Source organism: Castor canadensis, chromosome 7, assembly GCF_047511655.1.
Source record: "Castor canadensis chromosome 7, mCasCan1.hap1v2, whole genome shotgun sequence".
In the NCBI taxonomy this organism is placed as follows: Eukaryota; Metazoa; Chordata; class Mammalia; order Rodentia; family Castoridae; genus Castor; species Castor canadensis.
Genome location: NC_133392.1, coordinates 36,469,481 through 36,496,598, shown reverse-complemented (window position 1 = coordinate 36,496,598; position 27,118 = coordinate 36,469,481). Strand labels below are relative to the sequence as shown.

At 36.0% G+C, this 27,118-nt stretch overlaps 1 protein-coding gene across 5 annotated transcripts in view; it reads left to right on the top strand.

Moving 5' to 3' along the window:
• Positions 1–27,118, top strand: part of Tbc1d12 (TBC1 domain family member 12) — an 82,357-nt gene that overhangs the window by 15,725 nt on the left and 39,514 nt on the right. For 3 of the 5 annotated variants that reach the window (XM_074078727.1, XM_020166848.2, XM_074078728.1), the window contains exon 2: positions 22,061–22,184. In XM_074078727.1, the coding sequence (XP_073934828.1) occupies positions 22,061–22,184 (124 nt within the window). Of the gene's footprint in view, positions 1–22,060; positions 22,185–26,493; positions 26,531–27,118 lie in introns of those variants that run through there. The other 2 variants (XM_074078730.1, XM_074078729.1) reach the window with 1 other exon arrangement.

Genomic DNA, 27,118 nt, shown 5'->3' with positions numbered 1-27,118 from the left:
CCTGTCTGATTTGTGCCAGTACCATGCTGTTTTTATTGTTACGGTTCTGTAGTATAGTTTGAAGATGGAAATTGTGATACCTCCAGAATTGAAGTTTTTGCTCAGAATTGCTTTTGCTATTTGAGGTCTTTTGTGTTTCCATATGTATTTTAGGATTGATTTTTCTCTGTGAAGAATGTCACTAGGATTTGATAGGGATTGCGTTGAACATGTAGATTGCTTTTGATAGTATGACCATTTTTACAATGTTGATTCTCCCAGTCCACGAGCCTGGGAGGTCTTTCTATCTTCTGATGTCTTCTTCAGTTTCTCTCTGCAGTGATTTATAGTTTTCATTGAAGGTCTTTGGTTTCCTTCATTAAATTTATTCCAAGGTACTTTATTATTTTTGAGGCTATCATAAATGGGATTGTTCCCCTGATTTCTTTCTCAGTCTGTTCGTTATTGATATATAGGAAGGCTACTGATTTCCATATGTTAATTTTGTATCCTGCTACTTTGTCAAAAGATTTTATGATTTCTAAGAGTTTTTAGTGTCTTTTATAGGATCATGTCATCTGCCCATAGGGATAGTTTGACTTCTTCCTTCCCTCCTTGAATCCCTTTTATCCTTACTCTTTTCTTGTTGCTCTGGCTAGGAATTCCAAAACTATGTTGACTAGGAGTGGGGAAAGCAGGCATCCCTGTCTCGTTTCTGACTTTAGTGGGAGTGGTTTCTGTTCTCCATTTAGTGTAATGTTGGCTGTAGGTTTGTCGTATATAGCCTTTGTTATGTTGAGAAACATTCCTTCTATTCCTAGTCTCTTCAGAGCGTTTATCATGAAAAGATGTTGAATTTTGTCAAAGACTTTTTCTGCATCTATTGAGAGGATCATGTGGTTTTTGTCCTTGTGTGTGTTTATATGCTATATTACATTTATAGGTTTATGTATTTTGAACCATCCTTGCACCCCTGGAAGGAAACCAATTTGGTCATGGTGTAGGATCTTTTTGATGTGTTGTTGAATTCTGTTTGCCAGTATTTTGTTGAGAATATTTGTGGCTGTATTCATTAAAGATATGTTGATCTTGTTAATCTTTTCAAAGAACCAACTTTATCTTTTGTTGATTCTCTGTATAATTTTTTGGTCTCTATCTCATTGATCTTGGCCCTGATCTTTATTGTTTTTCTTTGTCTGCTAATTTTGGGTTTGGTGTGTTGTTGTTTTTTAGAAGCTTAAGGTGCATCATTAAGTTGTTAAGTCTCTGTTTTTTTTATGTAGGCATTTATAGATACAAATTTTTCTCCTTAGCATGGCCTTTGCTGTGTTCCACAGATTCTGAAGGTTGTATTTTCATTTTCAGTAGATTTTAGGAACTTTTTGATTTCTTCCCTAATTTTCTTTGGTCACCTACCAGTCATTTAACAGTGTGTTGTTCAGGATCCATGTGTTTGAATATTTTCTGTGGTTTCTTTTGTTATTGAGGTCTAGTTTTATTCTCTTGTAATCTATTGTGATGCAGGGTTATTTCAGTTTTATTGAATTTGTTGAGACTTGCTTTGTGTACTAAATATCTATTTTGGAGAAAGTTCCATGAGCTGCAGAAAAGAATGTGTATTGCATAGTTGTTGGGTGAAATACTCTGTAGGTGTCTGTTATGTCCATTTGGTCTAATTTGTGCAGTATCTCTGAAGTTTCTTTGTTGATGTTTTGCCTGGATGACCTGGCTATTGTTGACAGTGGGGTGTTCAGGTCTCCCACTATCATTGTGTTAGGGTCTGTGTTCTTAGGTTCACTAGTGTTTTTATTATGTAGTTGGGTACCCCTATGTTTGGTGCATATTTGTTAACAATTGTTATTTCCTCTTGATGAATTGTTCCTTTAATTAATATGAGGTGACCTTCATTGTCTCTTCTGACAGATTTTAGTCCGAAGACTACTTTGTCAGATATGAGTATTGCTACTCCTGCCTGTTATGCGGTCCATTTGCTCGGAAAACCTTTTCCACCCTTAGACTGTAAGCCAGTGTTTTATTTTTTTCCATGAGATGAGTCTCTTGTAAGCAACATATGATTGGGTCTTGTTTTTTAACCCAGTTTGCTATTCTATGTCTTTTGATTGGGACATTGAGGCCACTTATATACAGTGTTAGTATTGAGAGGTATGTGGTGTGTCCAGTCATTTTTATTCCCCTATTTACCTATTCCTTGATTATTGGTCTGCTTGGTCAAAAGGGTTTATTCTTTCTGGCATCTTCCTGTCTCACTCTAGTTTCTTCTGTATGTTAAAATCCTTTAAGTATTTAAGTGCTGGCATGGTAATCATGAATTCCTTTAGTTTTTCCTTGTTGTAGAAAGTTTTAATTTCTCCTTCAATTAGGAAAGATCATTTGCTGGATAGACTTGTCTAGGTTGACAGTTGTTTTCTTTCAGGGCCTGAAATAGGTCTTTCCATGACCTTCTTACATATAGAGTTTGTGGTGTGAAATTTGCTGTTATTGTAGTGCCTTTATATGCGATTTGTCTTTTCTCCTTTGCAGCTTTCAGTATTTTTCCTTTTTTATGTTTGTTGAGTGTTTTAATTATGATATGTCTGGGAGTGTTTCTTTCCTGGTCCTGACTGTTTGGTATCCTGTAAGCTTCCTGCACCTGGATGTTCTTTTCTTCCCCAAGGTTAGGGAAATTTTTACCTATTATTTATTGAGTAGATTATCTATGCCTTCAGTTTATATCTCTTCTTCTTCTATACTCATGATTTGTAGTTTGATCTTTTCATGATGTCCCAGATGTCTTGCACATTCCATTCATGTTTTCTTAGGATTTTTTCCCTGTTCCTTTACTGTTTGATCTAATTCCTCTACCTTGTGTTCTGTTTCTGATACTCTATTTTCATCTCGCTCCACTCTGTTCATCAAGCTTTTGAGATTTTATTTGGGATATTGAGCTGTTGATTTCAGATTAATTATTTTTCAGGATTTCTTTTTTTTTTTTTCAGGATTTCTATGTCTTTATTGCGTTCCTCTTTCATATCCTTTATGGTCTTAACTTCATCTGTTTGTTTGAATTCTCTTTGAGCTCTTTTAGTTGTTTATTCATATCCTGTTTGAGATCAGACACTAGCTTTTGTGTCTTTTCTTTAAGCTCTTTAATCATTCTTTCTGTTATTTTTTAGAATTCAGTATTTGATATTTTCTTTTCTTTGCTGTTGTTTAGATCCTTAGTGGTGGAGTTGGCTTTTGAAGGAGAGCTGTTGCCTTGCTGTTTCATGTTTCTGCATTGAGATTTATGCATCTGGGGTTGTTTTCGGTTCAGGGTTCTAGTCCCTTGTGCTCCTGTGGTTGGGGTTTTATGAGGGATTGCACATGTCTGGATGGTGGCTGAGCTCTGGTGTGTATTCTTGTCTCAAGATTGGGGGGGAGCGGTAGTGGCTCAACATCAATCCCTTCAGCTTTTTATTCTCAAGATGTTGAATTCTGTCCTCTGTTTCACATAGGGAAAGAAGGCTTAGTTACTAAAGCTGTCTCAGTAGTTGAATTGAAACCTTGAAGTTATAGAAATCCCCGATGAGGATCAATTACTGATACTGTTCTAGTGTGTTTGGTTTTCAATTGGAGAAAAGATGAATCTTCATGGTCCCGGAAAGCTAAAGGTAGCAGGAGTTGTGATGGGACAGAAACAGAGGGAAAGGTCTAGTGGGTAATAAGAGGTGAAAAGTTTATGTAATAGTAGGAGGTGGTGTCTGAGCAAATATAAGGCTTTAATTAGGAGGCAAACTGGGATGGGTAGAAGAGATCAGGTAGGTAAAAAAATAGGGGATACATTGGGGGAGAAAATTGAACAGACAAATATAAACTCCACAGAACTGAACAAAAAAAACCTGGGAATCCCTTTATTGGAATTAATGGTATTGAAGGAAGATTGAGAGAGGGTAGACAAAGAGAAATGAGATTGATAGCTAGGGAGTTGTTCTGGTGGTTGACAGGTACAAAGTATAAATTGAGGAGGATGGTAGAAATGGGAGATCTTATGAATGCCTGTAGTGAGAGGGGAGGCAGGAAGATAGGTCAAAAGAGGGACCTGGGGAGCAAGAAGGCAAAACCCTATTGGAATGTATAGGAAAAAAAAAAAAGTAGCTGCAAGTGAATGAGTAAGAGATCTACATCACAGTTTCAGCAGCAGTGAGCAGAAATTTTACCTAAAAATTATGAATTTTCTATTGATGTTGCTCTTATCCCACCCCTCTGTCTCTTTCAGTCCACTAGATGGCAGGCTGAATTGGATATATGCCTCTGGATTGGTGACTGGTGCTGTAGAGAGAGGGGTGTTTGTTGATGTAACTCTTTGGAGTTTGTACTGACCATTGGCCATCCCCACCCCATTCACATTTGCATTGTTCCCATCTCTCAAGATCCCCAGAATTTACAGACTGTAGTTAGGCACCAAGTGGAGATTTTGTCCAGATGTTGTCCAACCTCTGGTGGAGTTGGAGGTGCAGCTCCCCGATGGTAGTGCTGCCACACTGTGACCTGTTCCTGTGACCTCTGTGGGTTGCTGCCGGTCCTGGTAAATTTTCCCTGTTGGATACCTGCTTCCTGCAGGCCTTCCACTGGTGGTCATGTGAGTTCAAGTAGGGATCTGGCTGGCTGTGGTGGGAATCACTCATCAACTCCAGGGTGTGTGTGTGGGGTGGGGGAGATGCATACTCTTCAGGGAAGTTTGCTGCTGGCTCCACAGAGGTCTTTTGTTTCAGGCCACAGCACAGTATGGTTTACTTCTGCTCACTGGGTCTGCATCTCACCTCAGCAGATTGCCCATTGGGTGCCTTTGTTACTTGGGCTCCGACTTTCTCCATGTGGTTCTTGTGCTGAAGATTTCTCACAAGCCATCTCTTGGCTCCCTGCTCAGCTCTGGTCAGGCAGGATGCACAAAACTGCAGATGTTTCTCCGCGTATTCTGTTGTTTTAATTTGTTTAGGTTCAGGCAGAGTTCTGCTTCTTGCTGCCTGAAGGGCCCGGGACTTGTCTTTCCAGGGCCCTCAGTTTCCATGTTCCTTTGGGTTTGTGGAGCTCCATCTGGAATTCGGAGCTATCAGCAAACTGCCGTCTTGAATCTGCTCTCATTTTTGGTAGAATTAGATGTTTCTAGCTTATTCTTGTATTTGACTTTTACACTTTGGTCGTTTATGGATAACATACATCTTTTATTCATTCTTATAAATCCATGTCTTTTATTATTAAAATGTGTTACATATACAGGTCATTTAATATTTATTAAATACATAAGTTGTTTAGTATGAATCTAAACTAAATACCATTTGTTTATCAAAGAATTTTCTTAGCAATTTTTAATAATATATTTTAGAAATGATAAAGCAGCTCGTGTAGAATAAAGTGTTTTTGATAGGAACAATTGTGTTTAGATTTTGCTTAAACAACTATTAACTATTGGGAATTACCTCTCTATATAATACCAAGTAGTCACAATTGAAAAATAACTTTCCTCAAAATAATTCTTATTTTATAAATGTGTAGTTTAGTTATGACTTTTTGGGTGGTACACTTCTACTAAAAGATGTGTGAATTTAATCTATAATTATGCTGCAATTAAAAACTGATAATTAGAGGTTCAGTTTTAGAAACCCGTTAAGCTTTTTTTTTGTGTGTTAAAGAACATTGTTGTAGACTGAATGTTTGAGTCGTCCTCAAGTTCATATTGGGTTGAAGCCCTAAACCCCAAGGTAGTGGCATTTAGAGGGGAGGCTTTTGGGAGGTAATTAGGTTTAGATGGGATCATGAGGGTAGGGCTCTAAGGAGATTAATTCCTTTATAAGAAGAAACCACAGAGAGCTTGTTTTCTCTCTCCTCCTTCCTTCCCTTGCCCTGACCATGTAAATATACAGTAGGAAAATTGCCATCTGCAAATCAGAAGGGAGCTCTTACTGGATAGCAGATATACTGGCATCTTGATCTTGGAATTCCCAGTCTCTAAAACTGTGAGAAATAGAAGTCTGTTTGTTGCGAGCACTTATGGTTCAATCCAGTACGAGTAAGCAGTACTCAGGAGACTCTTACTTCAGAGAACAGGATTTTATTCAAACAAATCTACACAGCACTCTCCCATGGATCCTAATGCCTGTCCTCTGCTACCCTAGCCAGCCAGGAGTTTACTCAGGACTTCCCCAAGCCTCGCTCACCATGCGATGTCTTCTCAGCTGATGAGGGGAGTTCAGAGGAGCTCCTGGGAATCCTCACTGGGGAATCCTCACTGCCACTCTCAGTTGCACGTCAGGTCTCGCGGTTCACCGGTGACATCCAGTGGTCGTAGGGAGAAGGGGCATGCTCTCAAGCAGTGGTTGCCTCTATGTCAGAGCTTTGGGACGGGCTCCGACAGCGTGGTCTTCTTGTGTTTGGGAGGCGAGCAAGGTTTGGGTTTCGGCTCTGAGTTTATATACCCGGTGGTGACCTGATAGGTGACCTGATAGCTTCTGCTATCGGCACTGCCACCTTAGGGTTGGCTTATTTGCATATTGCCAGCCTGTCATTCTCTGGCTTGGTTTGTAAATCCTAACACACACTAGCTAATAATTCTTATTTTAACAATTTTCCACACTTTAACACAATACAGTCCATCAATACAACAGCAATCTTATATGTGATCATCACATTGTTTTTAAGCCACCTAATCTATGATATTTTGTTTAGCCAGAGCTAAACATGCATACAGCATAAATATGCCATTAGTAACATTTAATACCTTCATGATGTTGTGCAACCATCACCACTGTCTAGAATGTCTGTACCCAAAAAGGAATCTATACCACCAAATTAGGCACCTTCATTTACCTCATCCCCAAGCCCTTCACACCACTAATCTATTTTCTATCCATATGGATATGCCTTTTATGAATATTTCATATACATAGAATCACAGAGTTTATGGTCTTTTGTGTCTGTTGTGTTTTAGCATGTTTTTTCAAGGTTCATCCATGTTGTAATATATAATAGTACAGTATTACTTTTTATGGCTGAATTGTATAGATATACCACATTTTTTTTAATCCATTGATGGATTGTTATGAATAATGCTGCTTTTGGTTGTTATGAATAATGCTGCTACAAACATTTGTTTACAAGTGTTTGTTTGAAATCTGTTTTTAATTCTTTTAGGTATTATGTGTAGAAGTACAATTGTTGGCTTATATGGTAATTTTATGTTTAATTCATTAAGGAACCACCAAACTTATTCTACAGCAGGTGTACCATTTTACATTCCCACCAGCAATGAAGGGTTCTAGTTTCTTCACATTCTCACCAACACTTGTTATTTTAACTTGTTATTATTTAATTATAGCCATTCTAGTGGGTGTGAAATAGTGTTTCACTGGTTTGGATTTGCATTCCCTTAGTGACTAATGATGTTGAGTATCTGTTCAAGACATTTTGACCTTTTGTGTGTCTTCTTTGGAGAAATATCTATTTCAAGTTCTTTGCCCATTTTTAATTAGGCTGTGATTTGTTGTTAAGTTATTTGAGTTCTTTACAAATTTTGGGTGTTAGACCCTTATCAGTTACATGATTTGCAAATATTTTCTCCTATTCTATGGGTTGTCTGTTTTTTCATTAGCACAAATTAGTTGTATAAAAGGGGTTCATTGTGCTACTTCCATATATGCATGTAATGTACTTTGATAAAATCAACCTCTTATTTTTATACTTTCTTGATGATATTATTGGATACACAGAAGTAGAAAGAAAAATTTAAAATTTGGTGTATATAGTTTTAACTTTATGTAAACAGCTGTGTAATTTAATAGAGGAAATAAGATGTGTATATAGCTATCCAGAGCAAAGAGAACGGAAAGTTAGAATGTGTGAAATAGAGTTGGAAACGGTGGTGCGTGCCTGTGAGGCTGAGGCAGAAGGATCACAAGTTCCAGGCCAACCTGGGCTACATAGTAGGACCTGTCTCAAGAAACCAAAATAAATAAATAAAAGAAAAAAGTGTGAAACAGAGGCTTGGTTGATATCTTAGGGTTCGTGTAGTTTTGAGGAACAGAAGACCTTATAAGCTTACCTTAAAGGAGGATTTGCTGTTGCCATGTCAAAGGCGTTTGGTGGACATTGAAAATAAAAAATAAATTTTATTTGGTTATAGACAACAATAGTTCTCTGCCTTTTGAGAGTTGCCTGTTTTTTCTTTTCTCTTTTCTGTCTCTTGGTTGTTCAGTGTATCATTTTTACCTGCAAAGGTCCTATAAAGCTATCCTAATTCTACATGATTTCACCATCTTTGATTCAATTTCTAAGACTTCTGTGTAATAATCATGGGGATTTGATGGTCTTTTCGATATGAATTTGTCCCTGTTCTGTCAGCAGTTCAGTTTAATCAACATGGATTGAAGGACAGGACCATAAACTGCAAAAGTGGCCATATTGGGGGTACTATTTCAATAACAGTTGGAGAAAAGGCAGTAACAAGGAGTGGGAAGGGTTGTGGGCATGTCAAAACCACATGTATTTCTACTGTCTAGAAAGAGAGTATTAGGAAAAAATATTGTAAAAATAGTTTGAGCCTAAGTTGTGGGGAGCTATCAGTGCTAGAGTTAGGAATAAGCTTCCATAGATAATAGGTAGTTGTTGAGGATTTGGATACTAGGAAATAAAATGTTCTGTTCTTTCCTGCTTATATTTGGTAGTTTTTTTTTCCAGTTAGAATGAGTTGTCTATTATTTTCTTCCTCCCTCTACTATTTGTTCGTCTAAATCTTTCCTTGTTCATTCAGCAAGCATATTTGACTACCAGCTATATTCCAAGAAGAGAAGGAGCTAGATAGAATAAGGTCTTTCTGGTGCAGACAGTGGTGAGTACATTGTAGATATAAATTGAAACACTGTGGAGCTGAATGTGGTGGTGCACATCTGTAATCTTAGTGCTTGGGAGGCTAAAGCAGGAAGCTCTCCAGTTTCAGGCCAACCTGGCCTACATAGCAAGACTGTCTCAAACAAACAAACACTACTTATGTATGATACTAGCAGGGACCACATGAAATAAGGTGTTTTAAGTTTGTTTGCTTTTTAGAGGTACTGGGGCTTAAACTTAGTACCTCGACCTTTTAGGCAGTCAGTCTAACACTTGAGCCATGCCTCAGCCCCTTTTTTTTTTTTTTAACTTTTGTTATTATCTTTTGGATAGGGTCTCATGGTTTTTGCTTAGAGTGGACCTTGGACCACGATCCTCCTACCTGTGGCTTCCCTAGTGCACCACCACACCTGGTTTACTATTGAAATAGGTCTTTCTAACTTTTTGCGCAGGTTTGCCATGAGCCTCTATAATCCTGATTTCCTCCTTCTGGGTATCTGAGATTGCAGGCATGAGCCACTGTGCCCAGCCATAAGTTCTCTAAAATGGAGAATACCCCCTTACTAATCAGAAGAGACAACAAAATGGAAAGCCTGGGTTATAAGCCTGGGTGTATGTGGCATGTCCTAAGGCTACACCAGAGGCTGGTCAGCACCAGGACGGGTCATGTATGGGTTAAAGTCTTTATTGGGGTCTGGAGTATTACCTAACCAGGTTTCTTCTGGAAAGTTCTAACTGGCAGGTTTAAAGTAAGTATATAGGAGTTCTAGAAGGACACCAGTGGCATACCTACCATGCAAGCATGTAGTTAGCAGAACCAGTCAAGTAGGTTGTGTTTAACTGGCCTATAGGGAGGAGGTCAGCTGAAGTCTGTATGAGGCAGAAATCTAGATTGACCACTTTGAGGAATTGAGAGAAACACAGAAGTGTAAATGACTATGTCAAGAATGACTGAGCCCTGCTTCTGGTATGGGAAATCCATTCAAAATGGATGCAGAGGCAACATAAAATTACAAGAATTCATAATATGAGAGAAACAAGATTTACTCCTCTGGCACTAAATCTGTTTGTAAGCCTATCTTTAGGATCATTTCAGTGTTTTATAGAGGTTAGAGTAGGATGTGACTACAAAGAGGTAGCAGAAAAGAGGTTCTTTTTTTTGGAAGTGGGAGGGTGAATGGAACTATTGTGTTATCTTGACTGAGGTGAGAGTTACATAAATGTACTATACACCAAGAGAAAAGCAGTCAATTTTATTTTATGTCAGTTTAAAGGATAAAATATTAACTGAGGTCAGGACATTGTGAAGGATACACAAATTCTCAGGGCATTTCTGGTTTAAAAACAGCATTCAGATCAGCAGGATAGAAAGTGGAAAGTATTGGAAGAGAATGATTCATAGAAAAAAATTGTTCATAGAGGACAAAAATTAATAGAAGCAATGGTTCACCACGCTGTGTACTTCTCTACTAGAATAAGTTTAAGGACAGAGGTGACTTTTTTTTTTCTCTGTAAGATTCCTCCCCACCCCCAAATTAGCTAACTTGTATTCACGTGTGGATACCCAGCACTGGAATACAGTGGTGAATACAGAGCTTATACTCTCATGTAGCGGTGACATCATAGAGTTCACATTTTAATACAGAAGATAATAGCTCAATAAATTTTCAAAATTGCTTTTGTAGATATTCTTAATTAGATTAAAGAACTTCCATTTTCTTCCTACTTTGTTCTATATTTATGAACAAACATACTTATGATGTCATCATATAGCTTTGTAGCATCACTTGATATGATCATGTTTTTCCTTGTATTTTTATGATAAACTCCACTTGTTTTTGTTTTCCCCTCTATGTTTTATTACATTTAATTTGCTTTCTACTTTTTTGAGGGGAGGGAAAGATGGGACTGGGGTTTGAGCTCAAGGCTTCACATTTGCAGAGCAGGTGCTTTACTGCTTTAGCCACGCTGACAATCCATTTTGTTCTGGATGTTTTGAAGATAGGGTCTCATGAACTATTTGCCTGGCATGGCCTCAAACCTCTGTCCTCCTGATCTCAGCCTCCCACGTAGCTAGGATTACAGGAGTGAGCCACCGGTACCCAGCTAATTTGTTTTCCACTTAATAAAAATTTAATAGCTTCAGACATAATTCATATACCATATAATTCACTCATTTAAAGTATACAATTTGATGACTTTCAGCATATTCACAGGGTTGTGCAACCATCATCATAGTTTGAGAATTTTTCTGTCATCTCTAAAAGAAACCGTATGCCCATTATGATGACCAAACACACGTGAATATATTTTACTTTTATTTTAGCATAGCTTCTCTTATATCTTACATAATGTGGATATTCTTCCACATTCTGCTGATATTGTTCCTGTTACTGCTTATGTGCATATCTTATACATTCTTTCCTATAGCCTTCCTTCCTCTTTTCTTTTCCTGGTAGTTTCTACCTTTCTTCTGATAATCTTGAGTACTAAGATTGGCCTTTAATCAACATAGACTGTTCTCATGAAGTATTCCATACAAGGTGTGTGTATGCAGCACAAAGGCAACAATGTTTTTATAATTACTCTTTTTTTTAACCCATGAATGTGTCCTATTTTAGTTTTCCCTGCTACATAAGAAGAAAAGCTCTCTATTAATAAGATATTGCCTGAAATTAATTTATTGTAAGAGCTAGGGTATACCTTAAGGTGACTGTCTGTTGTGAACATACTCAAACTTTGTTTTGGAGAGAGTAGATAATAATATTAGATATAATTATTTTTATCTTGAACATTTTAGCAATGCGTACAATTTAATAATTTACTTTAGGAATAACGTCAAGCTCTTGGTTGTTGTATGGAACACATGAACAAAATATGAATGATTAGAAAGAAAAGAAACTTCAAGAGCCCTGTCTCAAACACTTATTATTAGTATGACCTTAGGAAGTGACATTATGGCATCATCAGTGTTTTTTGGGAGTAGTTGGTAGTTGAGACTAAAGAGAATTTGATGAAAACTATAGGCAGCTTCCCAAGGAACAATGACTGAAAGTACATTGCTTACTTATCATTATGCCTACATGGCTGGAGAGTGGCTCACATGGTAGAACGCCTGCCTTGTAAGCATGAGGCTGTGAGTTCAAACCCCAGTACTGCCAAAAAAAAAAACATACAATTTGAGGAGACCATAGCCCATTCATATAAGGTCATTGACTCTTGATGAAGAACCTTTGACCTGTATACTCTGTAAGATTCTTGGCAGCTCTAAAATTCTATTAAAAAGTATAATTAAAAATTAAAATAAGTGTTGTAATTTTAATTTTTTGACAAAGAGTAACTGACATTGAATTTTCCCCTTTTTAAATAGTTGTAATCTCTGAAAATAGCTAGGATTGTTAAATAGTGTTTAGTAAGTACAAACTCTTTAGTCTTTCTAGTTTTTAGGATTTGTAATAATAACAAAGACAAGACCCAGAAACAGCCCAAGAAAGAAAATTCTTGGAATTAAAAAGCCTAAGTTATCTGGAAGAAAAGATACTTTTTTGTGTGTGAATGTAGTCAGCTGAAAGTCTTTTTTGAAATGAAAAAAAAAAAAAAAAGGATTGAGGTTTGAAAAGAATGTAAGTAGGCTTTGTGCCAGATCTTTAATCCAAAATACTCAAGGGTAGCTATTGTACTGAATAAAAAAAATAGTACTTAATACTTCTTTGAATTAATTACACAGGCAGCTATAGCATTCCATGGTCACTGGACAATGTTTTCTTTTTGGTCTTCTATTCTTCCAAAAAATTTAAGTATAAAGTTCAGGAAGTTGATGTGTTTTCAGTGGTCCAACTTCTCCTGAAACAGAATTTGAAGGTAGGTTATATTTTTTAATTTTTTAAACTTATTTTACTCTTTTGAGTGAGGTTGAGTGAGACTCTCTGTTTGGAAAAGTATTCCAGTTCCTTTTTGATACTGATATTATAGTTGACAGTAAGAAGAGTCAAGATTAGGTAGTTACAATTTTCTACAGTGTAAAATTCCATAGTTGAGAAACTATGAAATTTTCATTGCTGGACTGGAGGTGTGGCTCAAGTGGTAGAATGTCTGCTTTGTAAGCACTAAGCCCTGAGTTCAGAACCCAGTACCACAAAAAAAAAAAAAAAAAAAACAGAAAAAAACTTACTTTGCTTTGTTTCATATGTCAGTTTGCCAATTCTTAGAGACCCACACACTGGATATTCTGTTACTAAAAAAATCATGAACCGGGTTCCTGTGGCTGGCTCATGCCTGTTATCCTAGCCACTTGGGATGTCAGGATCAGGGGAAATTGTGTTTTGAAGCTAGTCCAGGCCAAAAATGCAAGACCCCCATCTCAAAAATAAGCACAGGAGGACTGGAGGCTCATGTGGTAAAGTGGCTACTTTGCAGTTTCCAAGCCCTAAATTCAAACGCCAGTCCTACCAAAATAAATTTAAAAAATAACCACCACAGGATAAGATGGCTGGAGGTGTAGCTCAAGTGGTAGAGTACCTCCTGCCTAGCAAGTATGAAGCCATGGGTTCAGTAAAGAAAAGAAATCATGAGCACAAAACTTTCATGGTATAAATAAGCTTTGTCCCTTTTTGATCAGCTAGCTTCTTAGGTATGGTACTGACTCCCAACCTGCCACCAAAATTCAACCCCTTGTAGGGAGGGAGGTCTGACTCCCATCTGAATCTTTTTGTGGGTGTGGTAAAAGAAATGATGAAATCTTGTAATATGGAAAACACATAGATAGGTGAATCAAATATTAATAAGTATTAGCAAGCTAGTCATTTTTATCAGTTGTTACAAAATCTGCTATAGGAGAAGGCAGAGTCTTTTTTCTTCCTTATGTTTTCAATAATACAGAAAAATTAAACTGTTTCTCAGCTTGTGCTGTCCTTAGCACCAGTTAGTGCAACTGATTTTCTCAATTCCTTCTTGCTAAAAAGATTGGAAATAAATTAGTGGAGAAAATGGATGATAATGTGTTTGCTTTTTTTTTTTATATAGATAGGTGTGCATGTGAATATGGTATATACAGTGTTAATTGGAGTGTAGGGTGAATTTAAAGAGGGAAAGATGAACTAATATTATTTCCTGTTCTTTTTATGTTTTAATAAGATGCATCATAAGATGGAAAAACAAAACACAACAGAACACTAGTGTGCACCTACAGCCCCAGCCACCAGGCGGAGGCAGCATAGGAGTTGGAGGCCACGTGAGCAGTACTGAGACCTGCCCTCTAGGCAGGCGCTTTACCAATGAACCTGCTCTCTAAATGCCTGCCACCAAAATTCAACCCCTCAGGTAGAGATGAGTAAGGGGCAGAGAGAAGTTAGGAATGTCCCGCCTTCTCCCCCTCCCCTGAAACACGAAGACTGTAGAGTAAGAGTGACCCTTTCTCTCAATGCTGCCATACAAATCTTATTCATATAGTCAAACTTTCTCTGGAATCCTGAGGGAAATAATTGTTCTCTCTTTTGGTGTATATGCTTGAAGCCTTTAGTGTTGACTTAAATTTGGAGAAATTTGAATAACTTGGAATAGGAAAAAGGGAAAAGTGTGTGAGTGTGTGTTTGTGTATGTGTGTGTCATTGTTCAGTTTGAAAATGTGATGAGGAGGAACCTAGACTCATTCATTTGCATTGGTATCTAAACTTGAATACTTAAAGCAATTGAATCCTTGTGGTCTTGTATTTCTTGTGTGGAAATTTCTTACAGTAATTTAAATTTACTTGCTATATAAATTTAAGGTACTTAGCATTGGTGGGTATTCTATGATTTAATGAGAATTTTTTTTTTTGAGCAAAAGAACAGATGTTTATTAAGCAGAAAGGAAAAGAGAAGAAAAGCCCCTGTATATCCGGAGGGGTCTCAGAAAGGCTAAGCCCTTAATAAGAATTTAAACTTCACTGTGATTCCCCCCTATAATGAATATATCCGAATAAAAAAATGTATAAAAGAAGAATTTAAACTTCATTCTGAACTTTTGATTGTATTGTTGTACTTTATTGGGACAGCCTTTTTAATTTGGAAGTTATTTATTTTGCTTTTTCCTTTTTATACTTCCCAATCACAGCAAGATTCTACAAAAATTACTTCTATTGAAAATCTGTTGTTTAAGAAGTAATATTCCTTGGATTTAATTTTGTAAGTCCAAAATATCTTTATAAATTAATTTTCCACGTGTATGTATGCATGCACACATCTTGACAGTTATTTTTTTTTCCCAGCTTGTGGATTGAACCCAATGCCTTGCCCATGCTAGGCAAGTGCTCTACCACTAATCCATACCTAAGCCCTAGACTTTTCTGATTTTAGTTATTATAGTTCTTTGTTTTAGTCTATTTTATCTTATACTTGTGGTTTCTTCAGTCTGCTGTTACTTCTCTATTCTTAGGTCACATTATTTGAACCTGTGCTTCAGTGAGTTTGTTCAAAAAGTGCATTAAGTCTTTGTTTTATGGTTGCCTCACTTCTTACTATAGATGTGAGTCTGCATTTCTGATGTAGAAAATGAAATGCTGTTTTTGCCCGCTCATAAGCACTGCCTATTCATGTATTACTGTTGGTGATCGGAGTTAAAGGTAGCTTTTGAAAACAACAACAAAATTACTCATTGTAGTTGTTTTTCTTCTGAGCTAAGTATTTATATTACGGATTTGGACCTAATAACTAATGTGATAATTGAGACAATTTTTTTATATAGAAATGAACTGGCCCTAAGAGGATTATTTGAAATCTGAAATGCTTATCAACTTCAGCCCAAATAAGTATATCTTAACTTGGAGTTAAAAAGGGATGCTCTAGGGCAGGGAATGTAGTTTAGTAAAAGAGCGCTTGCCTAGCATGGGCAAGGCCCTGGGATCCAGGCCCTAGGCCTTTTTTTTTTTTTTTTTAACTGATGCTCAACACAGTGTAGGAAGAGGCTAAATTTACTTACAGCCCCTTATCTGTGAAAATCTTTTAATCCCTAATCTGAAAATCTGAAATCTGATGGCTAAGAGCTAGTAAAAATCTGAACTCTGAAGTTTTTTGTGTGCTTATAAGAATCTCAAAAAGTTTAGGGTTTTTGAGCATTTCAAATTTGTTTTCAAATTAAGGATATTCAACTGGTAAAGTCTATGCAAATGTTCCAAAATTTGAAAAATTCCAATATCTGAAACACTGCTATACCCCACATGCATTTCACATAAGGGTTACTCAGCTTATGCTAAAGAATACTGACTGGGACATCAGGCTTACATTACTTAATGAAAACCTAGCATTTATTTATTTATGTTACTGGGGCTAGAACTCAGGGCCTCACGCTTGCTAGGCAGTATTCTACTACTTGAGCCATTCCATCAGCCCTTTTTTTGTGTTAGGTATTTTTGAAGTAGGGTCTCAAGAGCTATGTGGGCTGGCCTTGAACTGTGATCCTCCTGATTTCTACCTCCTGAGTAGCTAGGATTATAGGCATGAGCCACCAGCCCCCCTGTGAAGAACGTAATATTTTTGATATATAAAAAAAATAAAAGATGTGCGAATTGTGATATGATATATAAACTGGTCAGTGCTTTATCTAGTCTCAGAAAGAGAAACTATGTCAGTACTGTTGAAATATAAGTATTGAATGTCTTACTGTCTTGCTTACCTAAGTAGCAATGTCTATCCAGACTTTTCTTGCCTTTTGTTTTGAGACAAGATCTCACCATGTAGCCCAGGCTGGTATTAAGCTTGTGATCCTCCTGCTTCACCTTCCCTTCCTTTCCCCTCCCTTTCACCATTCTCTTCCCCTTCCCCTTCTCCCAAATATTGGGGCCTCACACTTGCCAGGAAAGCACTGTACCACTTGAGCCACACTTTTTTTTGTTGTTACTGTTTTTAGTTTTTTTTTAGTAAGGTCTCCCATTTTTGCCCAGGCTAGCCTGGACCATGATCCTCCTGTTTATGCCTCCCTTGTAGCTTGGATGACAAGTGCACATCACCATGCCCATATTTTTATTGGTTGAGATGGGGTCTTGCTAATTTTTGCCTGGGCTAGCTTTGAACCCCAGTCTCCTTATCTCCATCTCCAAAATAACTAGAATTATAGCCATGAGGCCAGGCTCATACTGTAATCCTAGTTACTCAGGGGGCAGAGATCAGGAGGATCATGGTTCAAAGCATTCTAGGCAAAACAGTTTGTGAGACCCTATCTCAAAAAAAAAAAAAATCATACATACACACAAAAGGACTGGTGGAATAACCCCAGTACTGCCACAAAAAAAAAAAAAAGGGAAAGAAAAAAAAATAGCATGAGCCACCATGCCTAGCCTTTTCCTTGATTTTTCAGCAATAGTTTTTGCTACAATACTATTTTTATTTTATTATAACTTTATTATATTATTTTTGAGCTTTGTAAAAGCAGTGTATTCCATGTACCCTTCTGAATCTTGCCTTAAAAAAATCAGTGCCTTTGTTTTGTGTTGCTATAACAGAATACATGAGATTGAGTATTTTTATAAGGAACAATATTATTTCTAATGGTTCTGGATGTGCAAAACCCAAGATCAAGGCTGGCATATGGTGAGGGCTTTCTTGGTATGTCATCCCATAGCAGAAGGCAAAAAGGCAAGAGAGGCGACAAGCTGTGTCTGTGCATGTCAGAAGAGATTTAACCTCTTTTTATAGTACTATTAAGCCATTCACAAGTGCAGAGCCCTTCTGACCTAAACATCTTCCATCAAGGCTCCCTTCCTGACGTATACTGTTATATTGGTATAGCCCAGGCTGTCTTGGAACTCTCTCTGTAGCCTCTTCTGGCCTGGAATGTGCTCTTCTCCTGCCTCAGTCACCTGAGTGCTAGAATTACAGGTGCCTAGTTCAGCCTTACAAATTTGATTAGGGGATTTTTCTCTTTTATTTTCCAATATAGTTTATACAACATTGGCATAATATGTATCTTGAAAATTTGATAGAGTTTTCATCAAATATTCTATGTCTTATTTTTTTGAGGAGGAATTTTAACCATTATTTTATTAAAATAATTTGGGACTATTGACATTTTCTGTGTTTTCTGAGTCTGTTTGCTAAGTTCTGTTTTTCTATGGATCAATTTTGTCAAAATGTTCTAAATTACTAGTAAAAGTTGTTTATAGAATTTTATTTTAATTTTTTTGCTGTATCTGATTTAATCCCATTCTCTTTTTCTTTCTACTTATTTCTACCTTAAAAAAATATACTGAGAGTTTTGTCTATTTTACTAAACTTGACAGAAGACTAACTTTGGATATTATTTGCTCTGATTGTTAGTCTAATAGTCTTTTATAGTTGGTAGCTTTTTGAGGTATAACTTCCATACTGCAAGATCCACCCATTTTAAATGTATAATTCAGTGATTAAATTTATAGGACTGTGCAGTCATTACCATAATCTTGTTTCAGAACATTTCCATCACACCAAAGACCTCCCTTATGCCCATTTGTGGTTGGTCCCCATCCCAAGGCAACTGCTGATCTAGTCTCTACAGATTTGCCTTTCCTGGATAATTTGTATAAGTGAATTATACAATATGTGGTCTTATGCATCTGGCTTCTTTCATTTAGAATGTTTTTTGAGTTATCCATGATGTAGCATATATCAGTTGTTCTGATCCTTTTTATTGCTAAATAGTATTTCACTGTATGGATACATTTAGTTTATACATTCAGTAATTGATGGGCATTTGGAATGATGCTGCTGTTAACATTGGTGTTCACATTTTTGTGCAGATATATGTTTTCATTTCACTCTAGACATGGAGTTGCTGAGTTTTATGAACTTTTTAAAAACTGTTGTTTTCCAAAATGGCTTCACTTTTTGACGGGAATGTATGAGGGTTCTAGTATCTCTGTACTTATTATCTGTTTTTTTTTTTAAATTATAGCTCTTATTGAGGGTGTTGAAGTGATATCTCATGACAGTTTTGATTTGCATTTTCCTAGTGGCAAATGATACTGAGCATCTTTTCAGGTAGCTTATTAGCTTTAAAATACCTTCTTGGGAAAAATGTCTACTCATATCTTTTGAACTTGTTTTCTTTTTTCTGTATATTTAAGCATCCCTTATTGTTGAGTTGTAAGATTTCTTACTAGTGTCAGGTTAGAAGTCTTTTCATAGATATATGTGGTTCAACTATTATTTTTCAATCTTTGCCTTATTTTTTAGGTTTTCTCTATGTTTTCTTAAAAATTGTAACCCAGGCACTGGTGGCTCAGGCCTGTAATCCTAGCTACTCAGGAGGCAGAGATCAGGAGGATTGTGGTTCAAAGCCAGCCTGGGCAAATAGTTCTGTGAGACCCTTTTTTGAAAAACCCTTCACAAAAATAGGGCTGGTGGACTGGCTGAAGGTGAAGGCCCTGAGTTCAAGCCCCAGTACCAAAAAAAGAAATTTGGTAGTCAGATGCAGTGATACACACCTGTAATTCCAGCTACTCAGGATGCTGAGGCAAGAGAATAACTGGAGTCCGTGATTTGGCACAGCTTGGGCAACATAGCAAAGTCCTGTCTCATTTAAATGAATGAATGAATGTATTTAAATTTTGGTAAAATACTGTAGTCATTTTAAGTGTACAGTTGTGCAATTCAGTGACATTAGCATATTAACAATGTGTACACCATTACCATTATCTACTTTTCAGCATTCCACATAGAAACTCTACCCATTAATCCCTCATTTTTCTCTCTCTCCAACTCCTGGTAACATCTGTCCTCCTTCCTGTTTCTGTGAATTACGATTCTAGATACTGCCCATAAATGGAGTTACGTAATACTAGTTCCTTTGTTTCTGGCTCATTTGACTTAGCACAGTGATTTCAAGGCATATTCATATTGTAGCATGTATTAGAACTTTGTAACTTCTTGTGTCTAAATAATATTCTTTTATGTTGCATTAATTTTCTAGGGGCGATACAACAAAACATCATAGACTAGGTGGCTTAAAAAGCCAGAAATTAATTTTCTCATGGTTTTAGAGGTTGGATGTCTAAAACAAAGATGTTGATTGATGTATTTAGTTTCTCCCAAAGTCTCTCTTCATGGCTTTAGATGGTTTTGTTTTTTTCTCTGTCATACCACTTTTCCTCTGTGTTCATCCCTAGTTCTCTTCTTAGAAGAACACCAGCCATAAAAGGTTAGAGCCTTCCCATGTGCCTCATTTAACCTTGAATACCTCTCTAAAAGCCCTGTGTCCAAATATAGTCACAGTCTAAGGGTCTAGTGATTAGAACTTTAACATAGGAATTTTTAGGGGATACAATTGATTCTGTAGCCCTTGTATACACCACATTTTGCTCACTCATTGAGTTGATAGGTATTTGAGTTGCTTCTGGCTTTTGAGTCTTGTGAATAATACTACTATGAACGTCGGTATATAAGTATTTGTTTGTGTCTCTGTTTTTAGATCTAGGAGTGGAATTTTTAGGCTTTCTGTGTTTTAACATTTTGAGCAGTTGCTGTATCATTTTATATGCTCCTCAGGGCCTCAATTTCTTCCCTTCCTTATCGACACTTATATTTTGCATGTGTGTGTGTGGTATCTAATTGTGATTTTGATTTGCATTTTCTTGGTGACAAATAATATTCAGTCTTTTTGTGTGTTTAATAGCCATTTGTGAATCTTCTTTGAAGAAACATGTACTTTCCAAATCCTTTGCCCACTTTTAATTGTACTGTTTACTTATTACTGATTTTTTGTTGAGTTATAGTTGGTTCTTAAATATTTTGGATACTGGACTCTTATCAGATATAATTTGCAAATATTTTTTCTTATTTGGTGAATTACCTTTTTAATCTTTTGAAAGTGTCCTTTTTCTAATGCCTTTATTAATAGTCATATTGGAACTTGATTTCCTCTAGTTCTTTTGTCTATGGTTTCCTGTAGCTCCTAGAGCTTTTTTTTTTTTTTCTTTTTTAAGGATAGTTGATATAACATATATCAATTCCGTTATCTTCTGGACTTCCTCAGGGATGCTTTTTGTCTAGTGAATGGGCCATAAACTTTGCTTTCTCTTTGTATGTTCCGTAATTTTTTTGTTGAGAAATGGACATTCTGAGCATTATTAATATGGTTAATCTGTACATCTGTTTCTGTACATCTCAGCCATCACTAGTTTTTGCTTGTTGAAAGCTGGACCATCTATTTGTGAGTTTTCCAAGTTATTTTTGCAAAGTGTATATTCCTTGTGTATGGCAACAAGTTTCTGTTCTATTTCTATGGTCAACTAGTGACCACAGAATTCCTAGACCATAGAATTCTTAGTGACCATAGAATTATAGGTTAGTTGTGTGGGGCCTGTAGAGGAAATTAGCACATTGGTATTGATAGGAGACCTTTAGTGGGGTAAGTTCCCATGTCAAGAGGACTGTGAAAAAATCTCTAGACTGAGGCTGCAAGTTTTCATGGGACTAATAGTCTGGACATGTGTCTGAGCAGAGTTCTACTGGATGGTTTCATACCCATACCAATGACACATTCTGCAGTAGCTGAAATCTATAGGGGAGCCCCTTTTTCCTTCAGTGCCTTCAGCTTTCCCTGTTTATTTTAAGGGAGAAATGCTTAAAAGAATTTTGTTACCACAGAACAAATACTGAAGGATGAATAGAGAGTTAAGAGGCAATAAGTTGATATATTGCACACAAATATCAAACACTGTTTAATAGGCTATCCATTGTAGCTTCAAATTGTTTCTTCTAGATAGTCCTAATTTTCAGTATATTGATTATTGAAAGCCTTTGACCTAGATATTTTATGAAGTAGAGAATTAAGTCATTGTCTATGGCCTCTGAGATGAAATCTCCAAAGTATTTTAAGTAGAAATTACTCTGTGATGTCACCTATTCTTTTCTACTGTAAACCTAAGGAAATCCTCCTACCTGTGGTTTCCCACTTAGCTAGGATCACATGTGTGAACCACCATGTCCAGCTTGTTTGTTAAGATAGTCTCACTAACTTTTTGCCCAGGCTAGCCTTGAACCTTTATCCTCCCAAGTAGCTGAGATTACAGACATGAGCCCCAGCACCCAGCCTAAGCCAGGTGTTCTTTTAATTGAGTCATTTAGACTAAGCAATAGTAGTATAAGTAGTAGAAGAAATTTTATTTAAGAGTATTTTGTGTTTGCCTTGGGAAAAAAACATACTCTAAAATTTAATATTTAATAGCTCCTTGGTTGCAAAAAACACGATTTGTGTAACTTTTCTGTGTTTCAGAAATCTTTTTCCAAAAAGAACAAAGGAACTCAAATCAGTTGTTCATAGTGCTCCTGGCTGGAAATTATTTGGTAAAGTCCCTCCCAGAGAGAATCTTCAAAAAACTTCCAAAATCATTCAGCAGGTAAGTACTGGTATGGTTATATAGTTTGTCATATAGCTTTTAATGTGTTGTTTTAATAACCATATTCATTTTCATTTTTCTAGATATAAGGTTTGGGGATTATGGATATTTGTTAACTTTGTTTTCAACACTAGGCCACAATATTTTCTATTATTTATGATTGTAAAAATTCTTTAAAGTAGTAAAACAGTGATTTGATTTCCCAGTTATTCTTTGGATAACTTTAAAAAGCAAGCAAACAAACAAAAAGAAACCAAAAACCCAGTCTGGCATTGGTGGCTCACACCTGTAACCTTAGTTAGTTGGGAGGCTGAGATCGAGAGGATTGTGGTTGGAGGCCAGCCTGGACAAATAGTTTGCAAGATCCCATCTCCAAAGTAACTAGAGCAAAATGGACTGAAGGTGTGGCTTAAGTGGTGGAGCACCTGCTTTGCAAGTGTGAAGCCTTAAGCTCCAGGCGCGGTCCCACCAAAAAAAAAAAAAAAATCGGGGTGGGGAGAATAATACTGTCAACCTCATAGAATTACTAAGAGTAAGTCAAAGAGATGATCTATGTAAAATACTTAGCACAAATTCTTGTTAAGTGTTTAATACATTTTAGCTGTTAGATGTTATATCATTGTTTTTGTTATTAACTGTTATGAAAAGACATTACGTGATCTGGAAAATGAACATTATTGTCAACACACCCTTTGGTCTCACCAGTTGAATTTGATAGGATTTCCAGTGCAACAGATTTTACAAATACTGCTGGTTATGAGCTGATAAAACAGTAAAAAGCAACAACTGAGTAGTTTATGCAGTTGAACTCCTTCGTTTGTCACCTTTTTGGTGTTCTGTCTAAATTCAGGACTTTGTGGAAAAAGTTGCCACATAATCTGTTTCTAGTCATTTAGAAACTAGTTCTTTTTGTATCCATATTAATAACAGTGTTCTTGAGTTCTTAAGACTTTCAAATGTTATTTGACTCTGAACTTGTGTTCTTTGGCACTAGATCAGTGATCCTGGAAAACAAGTGAGCCTGCATCAGTTTGCAGTATTTTGAAGTGCTTAAATTGGTGCTTATGTCCTTTTTTTTTCCTAATTGGAGCTACCAGATTTAACATAGCCAGCATCTATAAAAATAATCACTTTAAGGTAATAATCATCATTCATGTTGGAGAAAAATCTTCATTTAAGGATTTAATTGTGTTCCTTTTTTGCCCCAAAAAATGTTTTCCCAAGTGGTATTGGAAAATAACTTTTAGATCTTTAAAAACATTTTAGTTAATTTTATTTACAAGGAATTAAAATAGTAAATAGTTTGCTGGGACATAAAACTAGTGTGCTGTGATTTCCAAATAGTGGGCTAGGTACTCTGGTGTGAGGCATCTAATTCATAGGGGAAAACATTAGGATATTTACATTTTGGGGGGACAAACTTAGCAGTACTCCATATCTGTTAGATTTGGCGCAGACTGTTAACCTGAAGTATAGTTTCAACATTAAGCACTGTTGCATACTTTTATATGGCATTATACCTGTGAATCTGGTTGCTCTGAGGTTGCTGTGATAATAATCAGATACTGTACAAAAATTAGTATGGGATGAAAAAGAGGGTGATGGTGTTTAATCTGGTATCAAGATTTGAAGAGTTGTATAGTGTGTAATAGGCATACATGCCCAATTATGACATATTATTCATTGTAGCTGTTCAAGAATGACATCAGAGCTCGGTATTGTGGTGCAGACTTGTAATCTCAGTTAAGTAGGAGGGTTGTAAGTTCCAGGTTAGCCATAAAGGCAGGCTGTCTCCGAAAAAAACAAAATGAAATAAAACTTTTTTCTTTTAGCTTATTTATATTTTTTAAATGCTTGCTTAGTATTAAGCATTATTTTTTTGTGGTGTTCCATTTTTGGATGTTAATTCTTACTAAATTGTTTGAACATAGCTACTTATTTAACAGAATTATTGTTTATTTCTTTTAGTTTAGTGATGTCATAAAATAATTACTGAAACACTAACAGCATTGTTAACCTAAAATTGGTTAGGTTGGGAACCTCTGCTATTGCGGCGTCTTAAATTTTAGGTCCTCTTTTTTAGTCTGAAGTTACCTTTAGTCTAGGATTTTCCCAGAATACCAAGTTCGCCCTCTAGAGGCTAAATAGTGGTCTTGTTACTAAAGGTTTGTACAGGTATTCTTGACTTTTATGGTAATTTATCTTAAATATACATGTGCATATATTTTACAGTTATGCAGATTAACACTAATATTTTCTTACTGTAAGTCTCTGAATAATTTATTGGTTTAGTATCTGTATTTACTGATACTCTGTTTGCTTTTAATCTGCTGTTTTCATTTTGGATAGCCAAAGTCTCACACATGCTCTCTTTTATAAATATTGTGTGGAAATTTAATGAGTGGTTTGGGAAAGTACAACTCTTACTTGTATGAGAAGGCATGGAGCTGAGATGCAGTTGCTTTCCTCTTCAGCCCCGCTTTGGCCTTTTTATGATGATTTTTCCCAGCCACTTAATATTTTTTTTAGCAATCTAATTATGTGTAGCATCTGTATTTTTACTGGTTCTGTTTCTGTCACCTGTGACAAATGATGGGTAGTCAAGTCATTGTTCATCTGACCCTTTTCCTCAAAATATGAATCATTTACCATGTGATGAAACATGTTTCTGCTCTCCCTTTCTGCTTTCTCAGTATTACTTGTGTCTGTTCTCTATTCTGCATTTATCTAACTTTGTTATCCTCTTCCCTGAAATTGTCATTTTCAAAGTGGGCCTGGTTTTCTATTTATGGTAGTGGTAAATTTACAAGTTGCTGTCTCTGTTACAACACGAAAGTATCTTTTCCACAGTCTTGATTTTTGAATTCTGTAAAATGTTATGAATGTAAAGTTGCATTTGAGACCCTTTACCATGTACTCCTTTCCAATAGATTTTTTTATGTTTAGAATCTGAAATGAAAAATGATGATATTACCAGTAAAGCCGTGAATACTATGAAATGTGTCATATTTTAGGATAGGGTCTTAAGCTATGAAGGCTATATGAAACAAGTAGTAGTTACTAATAAAAGTATAAAACTGCTTGAAAACAAAATGAAGCAGTGCTAAAAGTATTAAGGCCAAAATAAATTCCCTTGAACTTTGTAAAGATGCCACCCTTGCTTTCTGAGTGGTAAAGAAGTAAGATTTATTAGCAGTTTAGAGTAGTAATTTTATTTCATTGGATAATTATTAAAGCAGGTATTCAGAAAGGCATTGCTATATCTGAATATAATAATGTTTATTGGGCCATAATTTTTTTAGTGAAAAGATATCTGGAGGAATTTAACACTAAGTAAGTAAGTAGGAAAGTAAGGCTTGATTTACAAACTTTTTTTCTCTAATTATTAATGACACACATAACAAAGTATTATCTTTATAAAATCTAAAACATTATATCATTTTACTTTCCCATTAAATTTTTAGGCCTTTATATATACAAAAACTCATTTTTGTGTATAAAATGTAACATTTTTACATATGAATATTTTTACATATACAGTATTATGTACTTTTTCTCTTTGTTTTTGTTTTTTGACAGCACTGGTGTTTGAATTCAGGGCCTTGTACTTGTTAGGCGGGCACTCTATCACTTGAGCCCTTTTTGCTTTGGGCTGTTTTTCAGTTAACTTCTCACACTTTTTTGCCTGGGCAGGCCTTGAACTAAGGTTATATTGCCTATGCCTCCCACATAGTTGGGATTACAGGCATGAGCCACCATGCCTGTCCCTTCTGCAACTTAATTTCAAGAACAAAATATCATTAATATATAGATAAAATTTAACTTTATATGTTTCATATCGTTTTTCATAGATACATGAAGTTTCTAAGTGAAAGTTGGTTAAATATTTAAAAAATATTTTATTCACGTAGTAAATTATTCTAAAGTCTGATCAATTTTAGTGCTTTCCATGGTAACAGTAAAGAAATATTTTAAAAATGGGCTAGGGATGTAGCTTAGTTTTAGAGCACTTGCATAGCATTCACAAGGCCCTTGGTTTGATCCCAGCACCTGAAAAAGAAAAAAGAATATTAAAATATTTTAAGATATGGCTGGTGGAATGGCTCAAGTGGTAGAGTACCTGCCAGCAAGTATGAGGCCCTGAGTTCAAACCCCAGTACTGCCAACCCCTTCACATCCCCCCCACTAAAAAAAAACATTTTAGGATAAGGTCATACTGATTGAAATTTGGTCTTTAACTTGATCAATTCCCAAATCATAAGAATATTAATATTATTGTTTGAGGATTATCACATGTGTTCTCTTGCAGGTGTGAAATTCCTGCTTGTGGCCTTTTGAACCAGTTGGTGAGCCATGCTAAAAATTGCATCTATTAATTATAAATAGTATCTTAATTATATTGTCACTCAATTGACTTGGTTATTGGCTTTTCTAAGTTAATAGGTAAAATTGGAAGGCAGCTAATTTGTCTCCTGACCTTCAAATTGAAAGTGAGAATGATTTCAAATGTAAGATTATAATACAATTGCATCCTAGATTGAATATGTCAAGCTGACATTCTCTCAGTAGAATTTTTGGGAGTTAGACACTATTTTTGTATTGGCAACTTCCATATGAAAATGAGATTGTAGTACTTGCACAGTAGTTTGAGGTTTATGTCATTCTCCTAGTGAAGTTTTAGTTCAGTAATTTAATCACTTTCACATAACTTGAGAGGCAAGGAAAAAAGTTTTAAGTTACAGATGTCTTAATCTTTGCACTTTAGACTTTCCAACAGTAGGTCACTCTCCTTAGTTAAGTCTTTGCTTTTGAGGTTTTTTTTTTTATTGTAGGAAGCAAAATATATGGAAAGCATAAAACTGCTTTGTGAGCTATAGTTAAAGATATAACTACTATGTTACATATAAGTGTTAGAGCTTAATTTTTTGGTTACT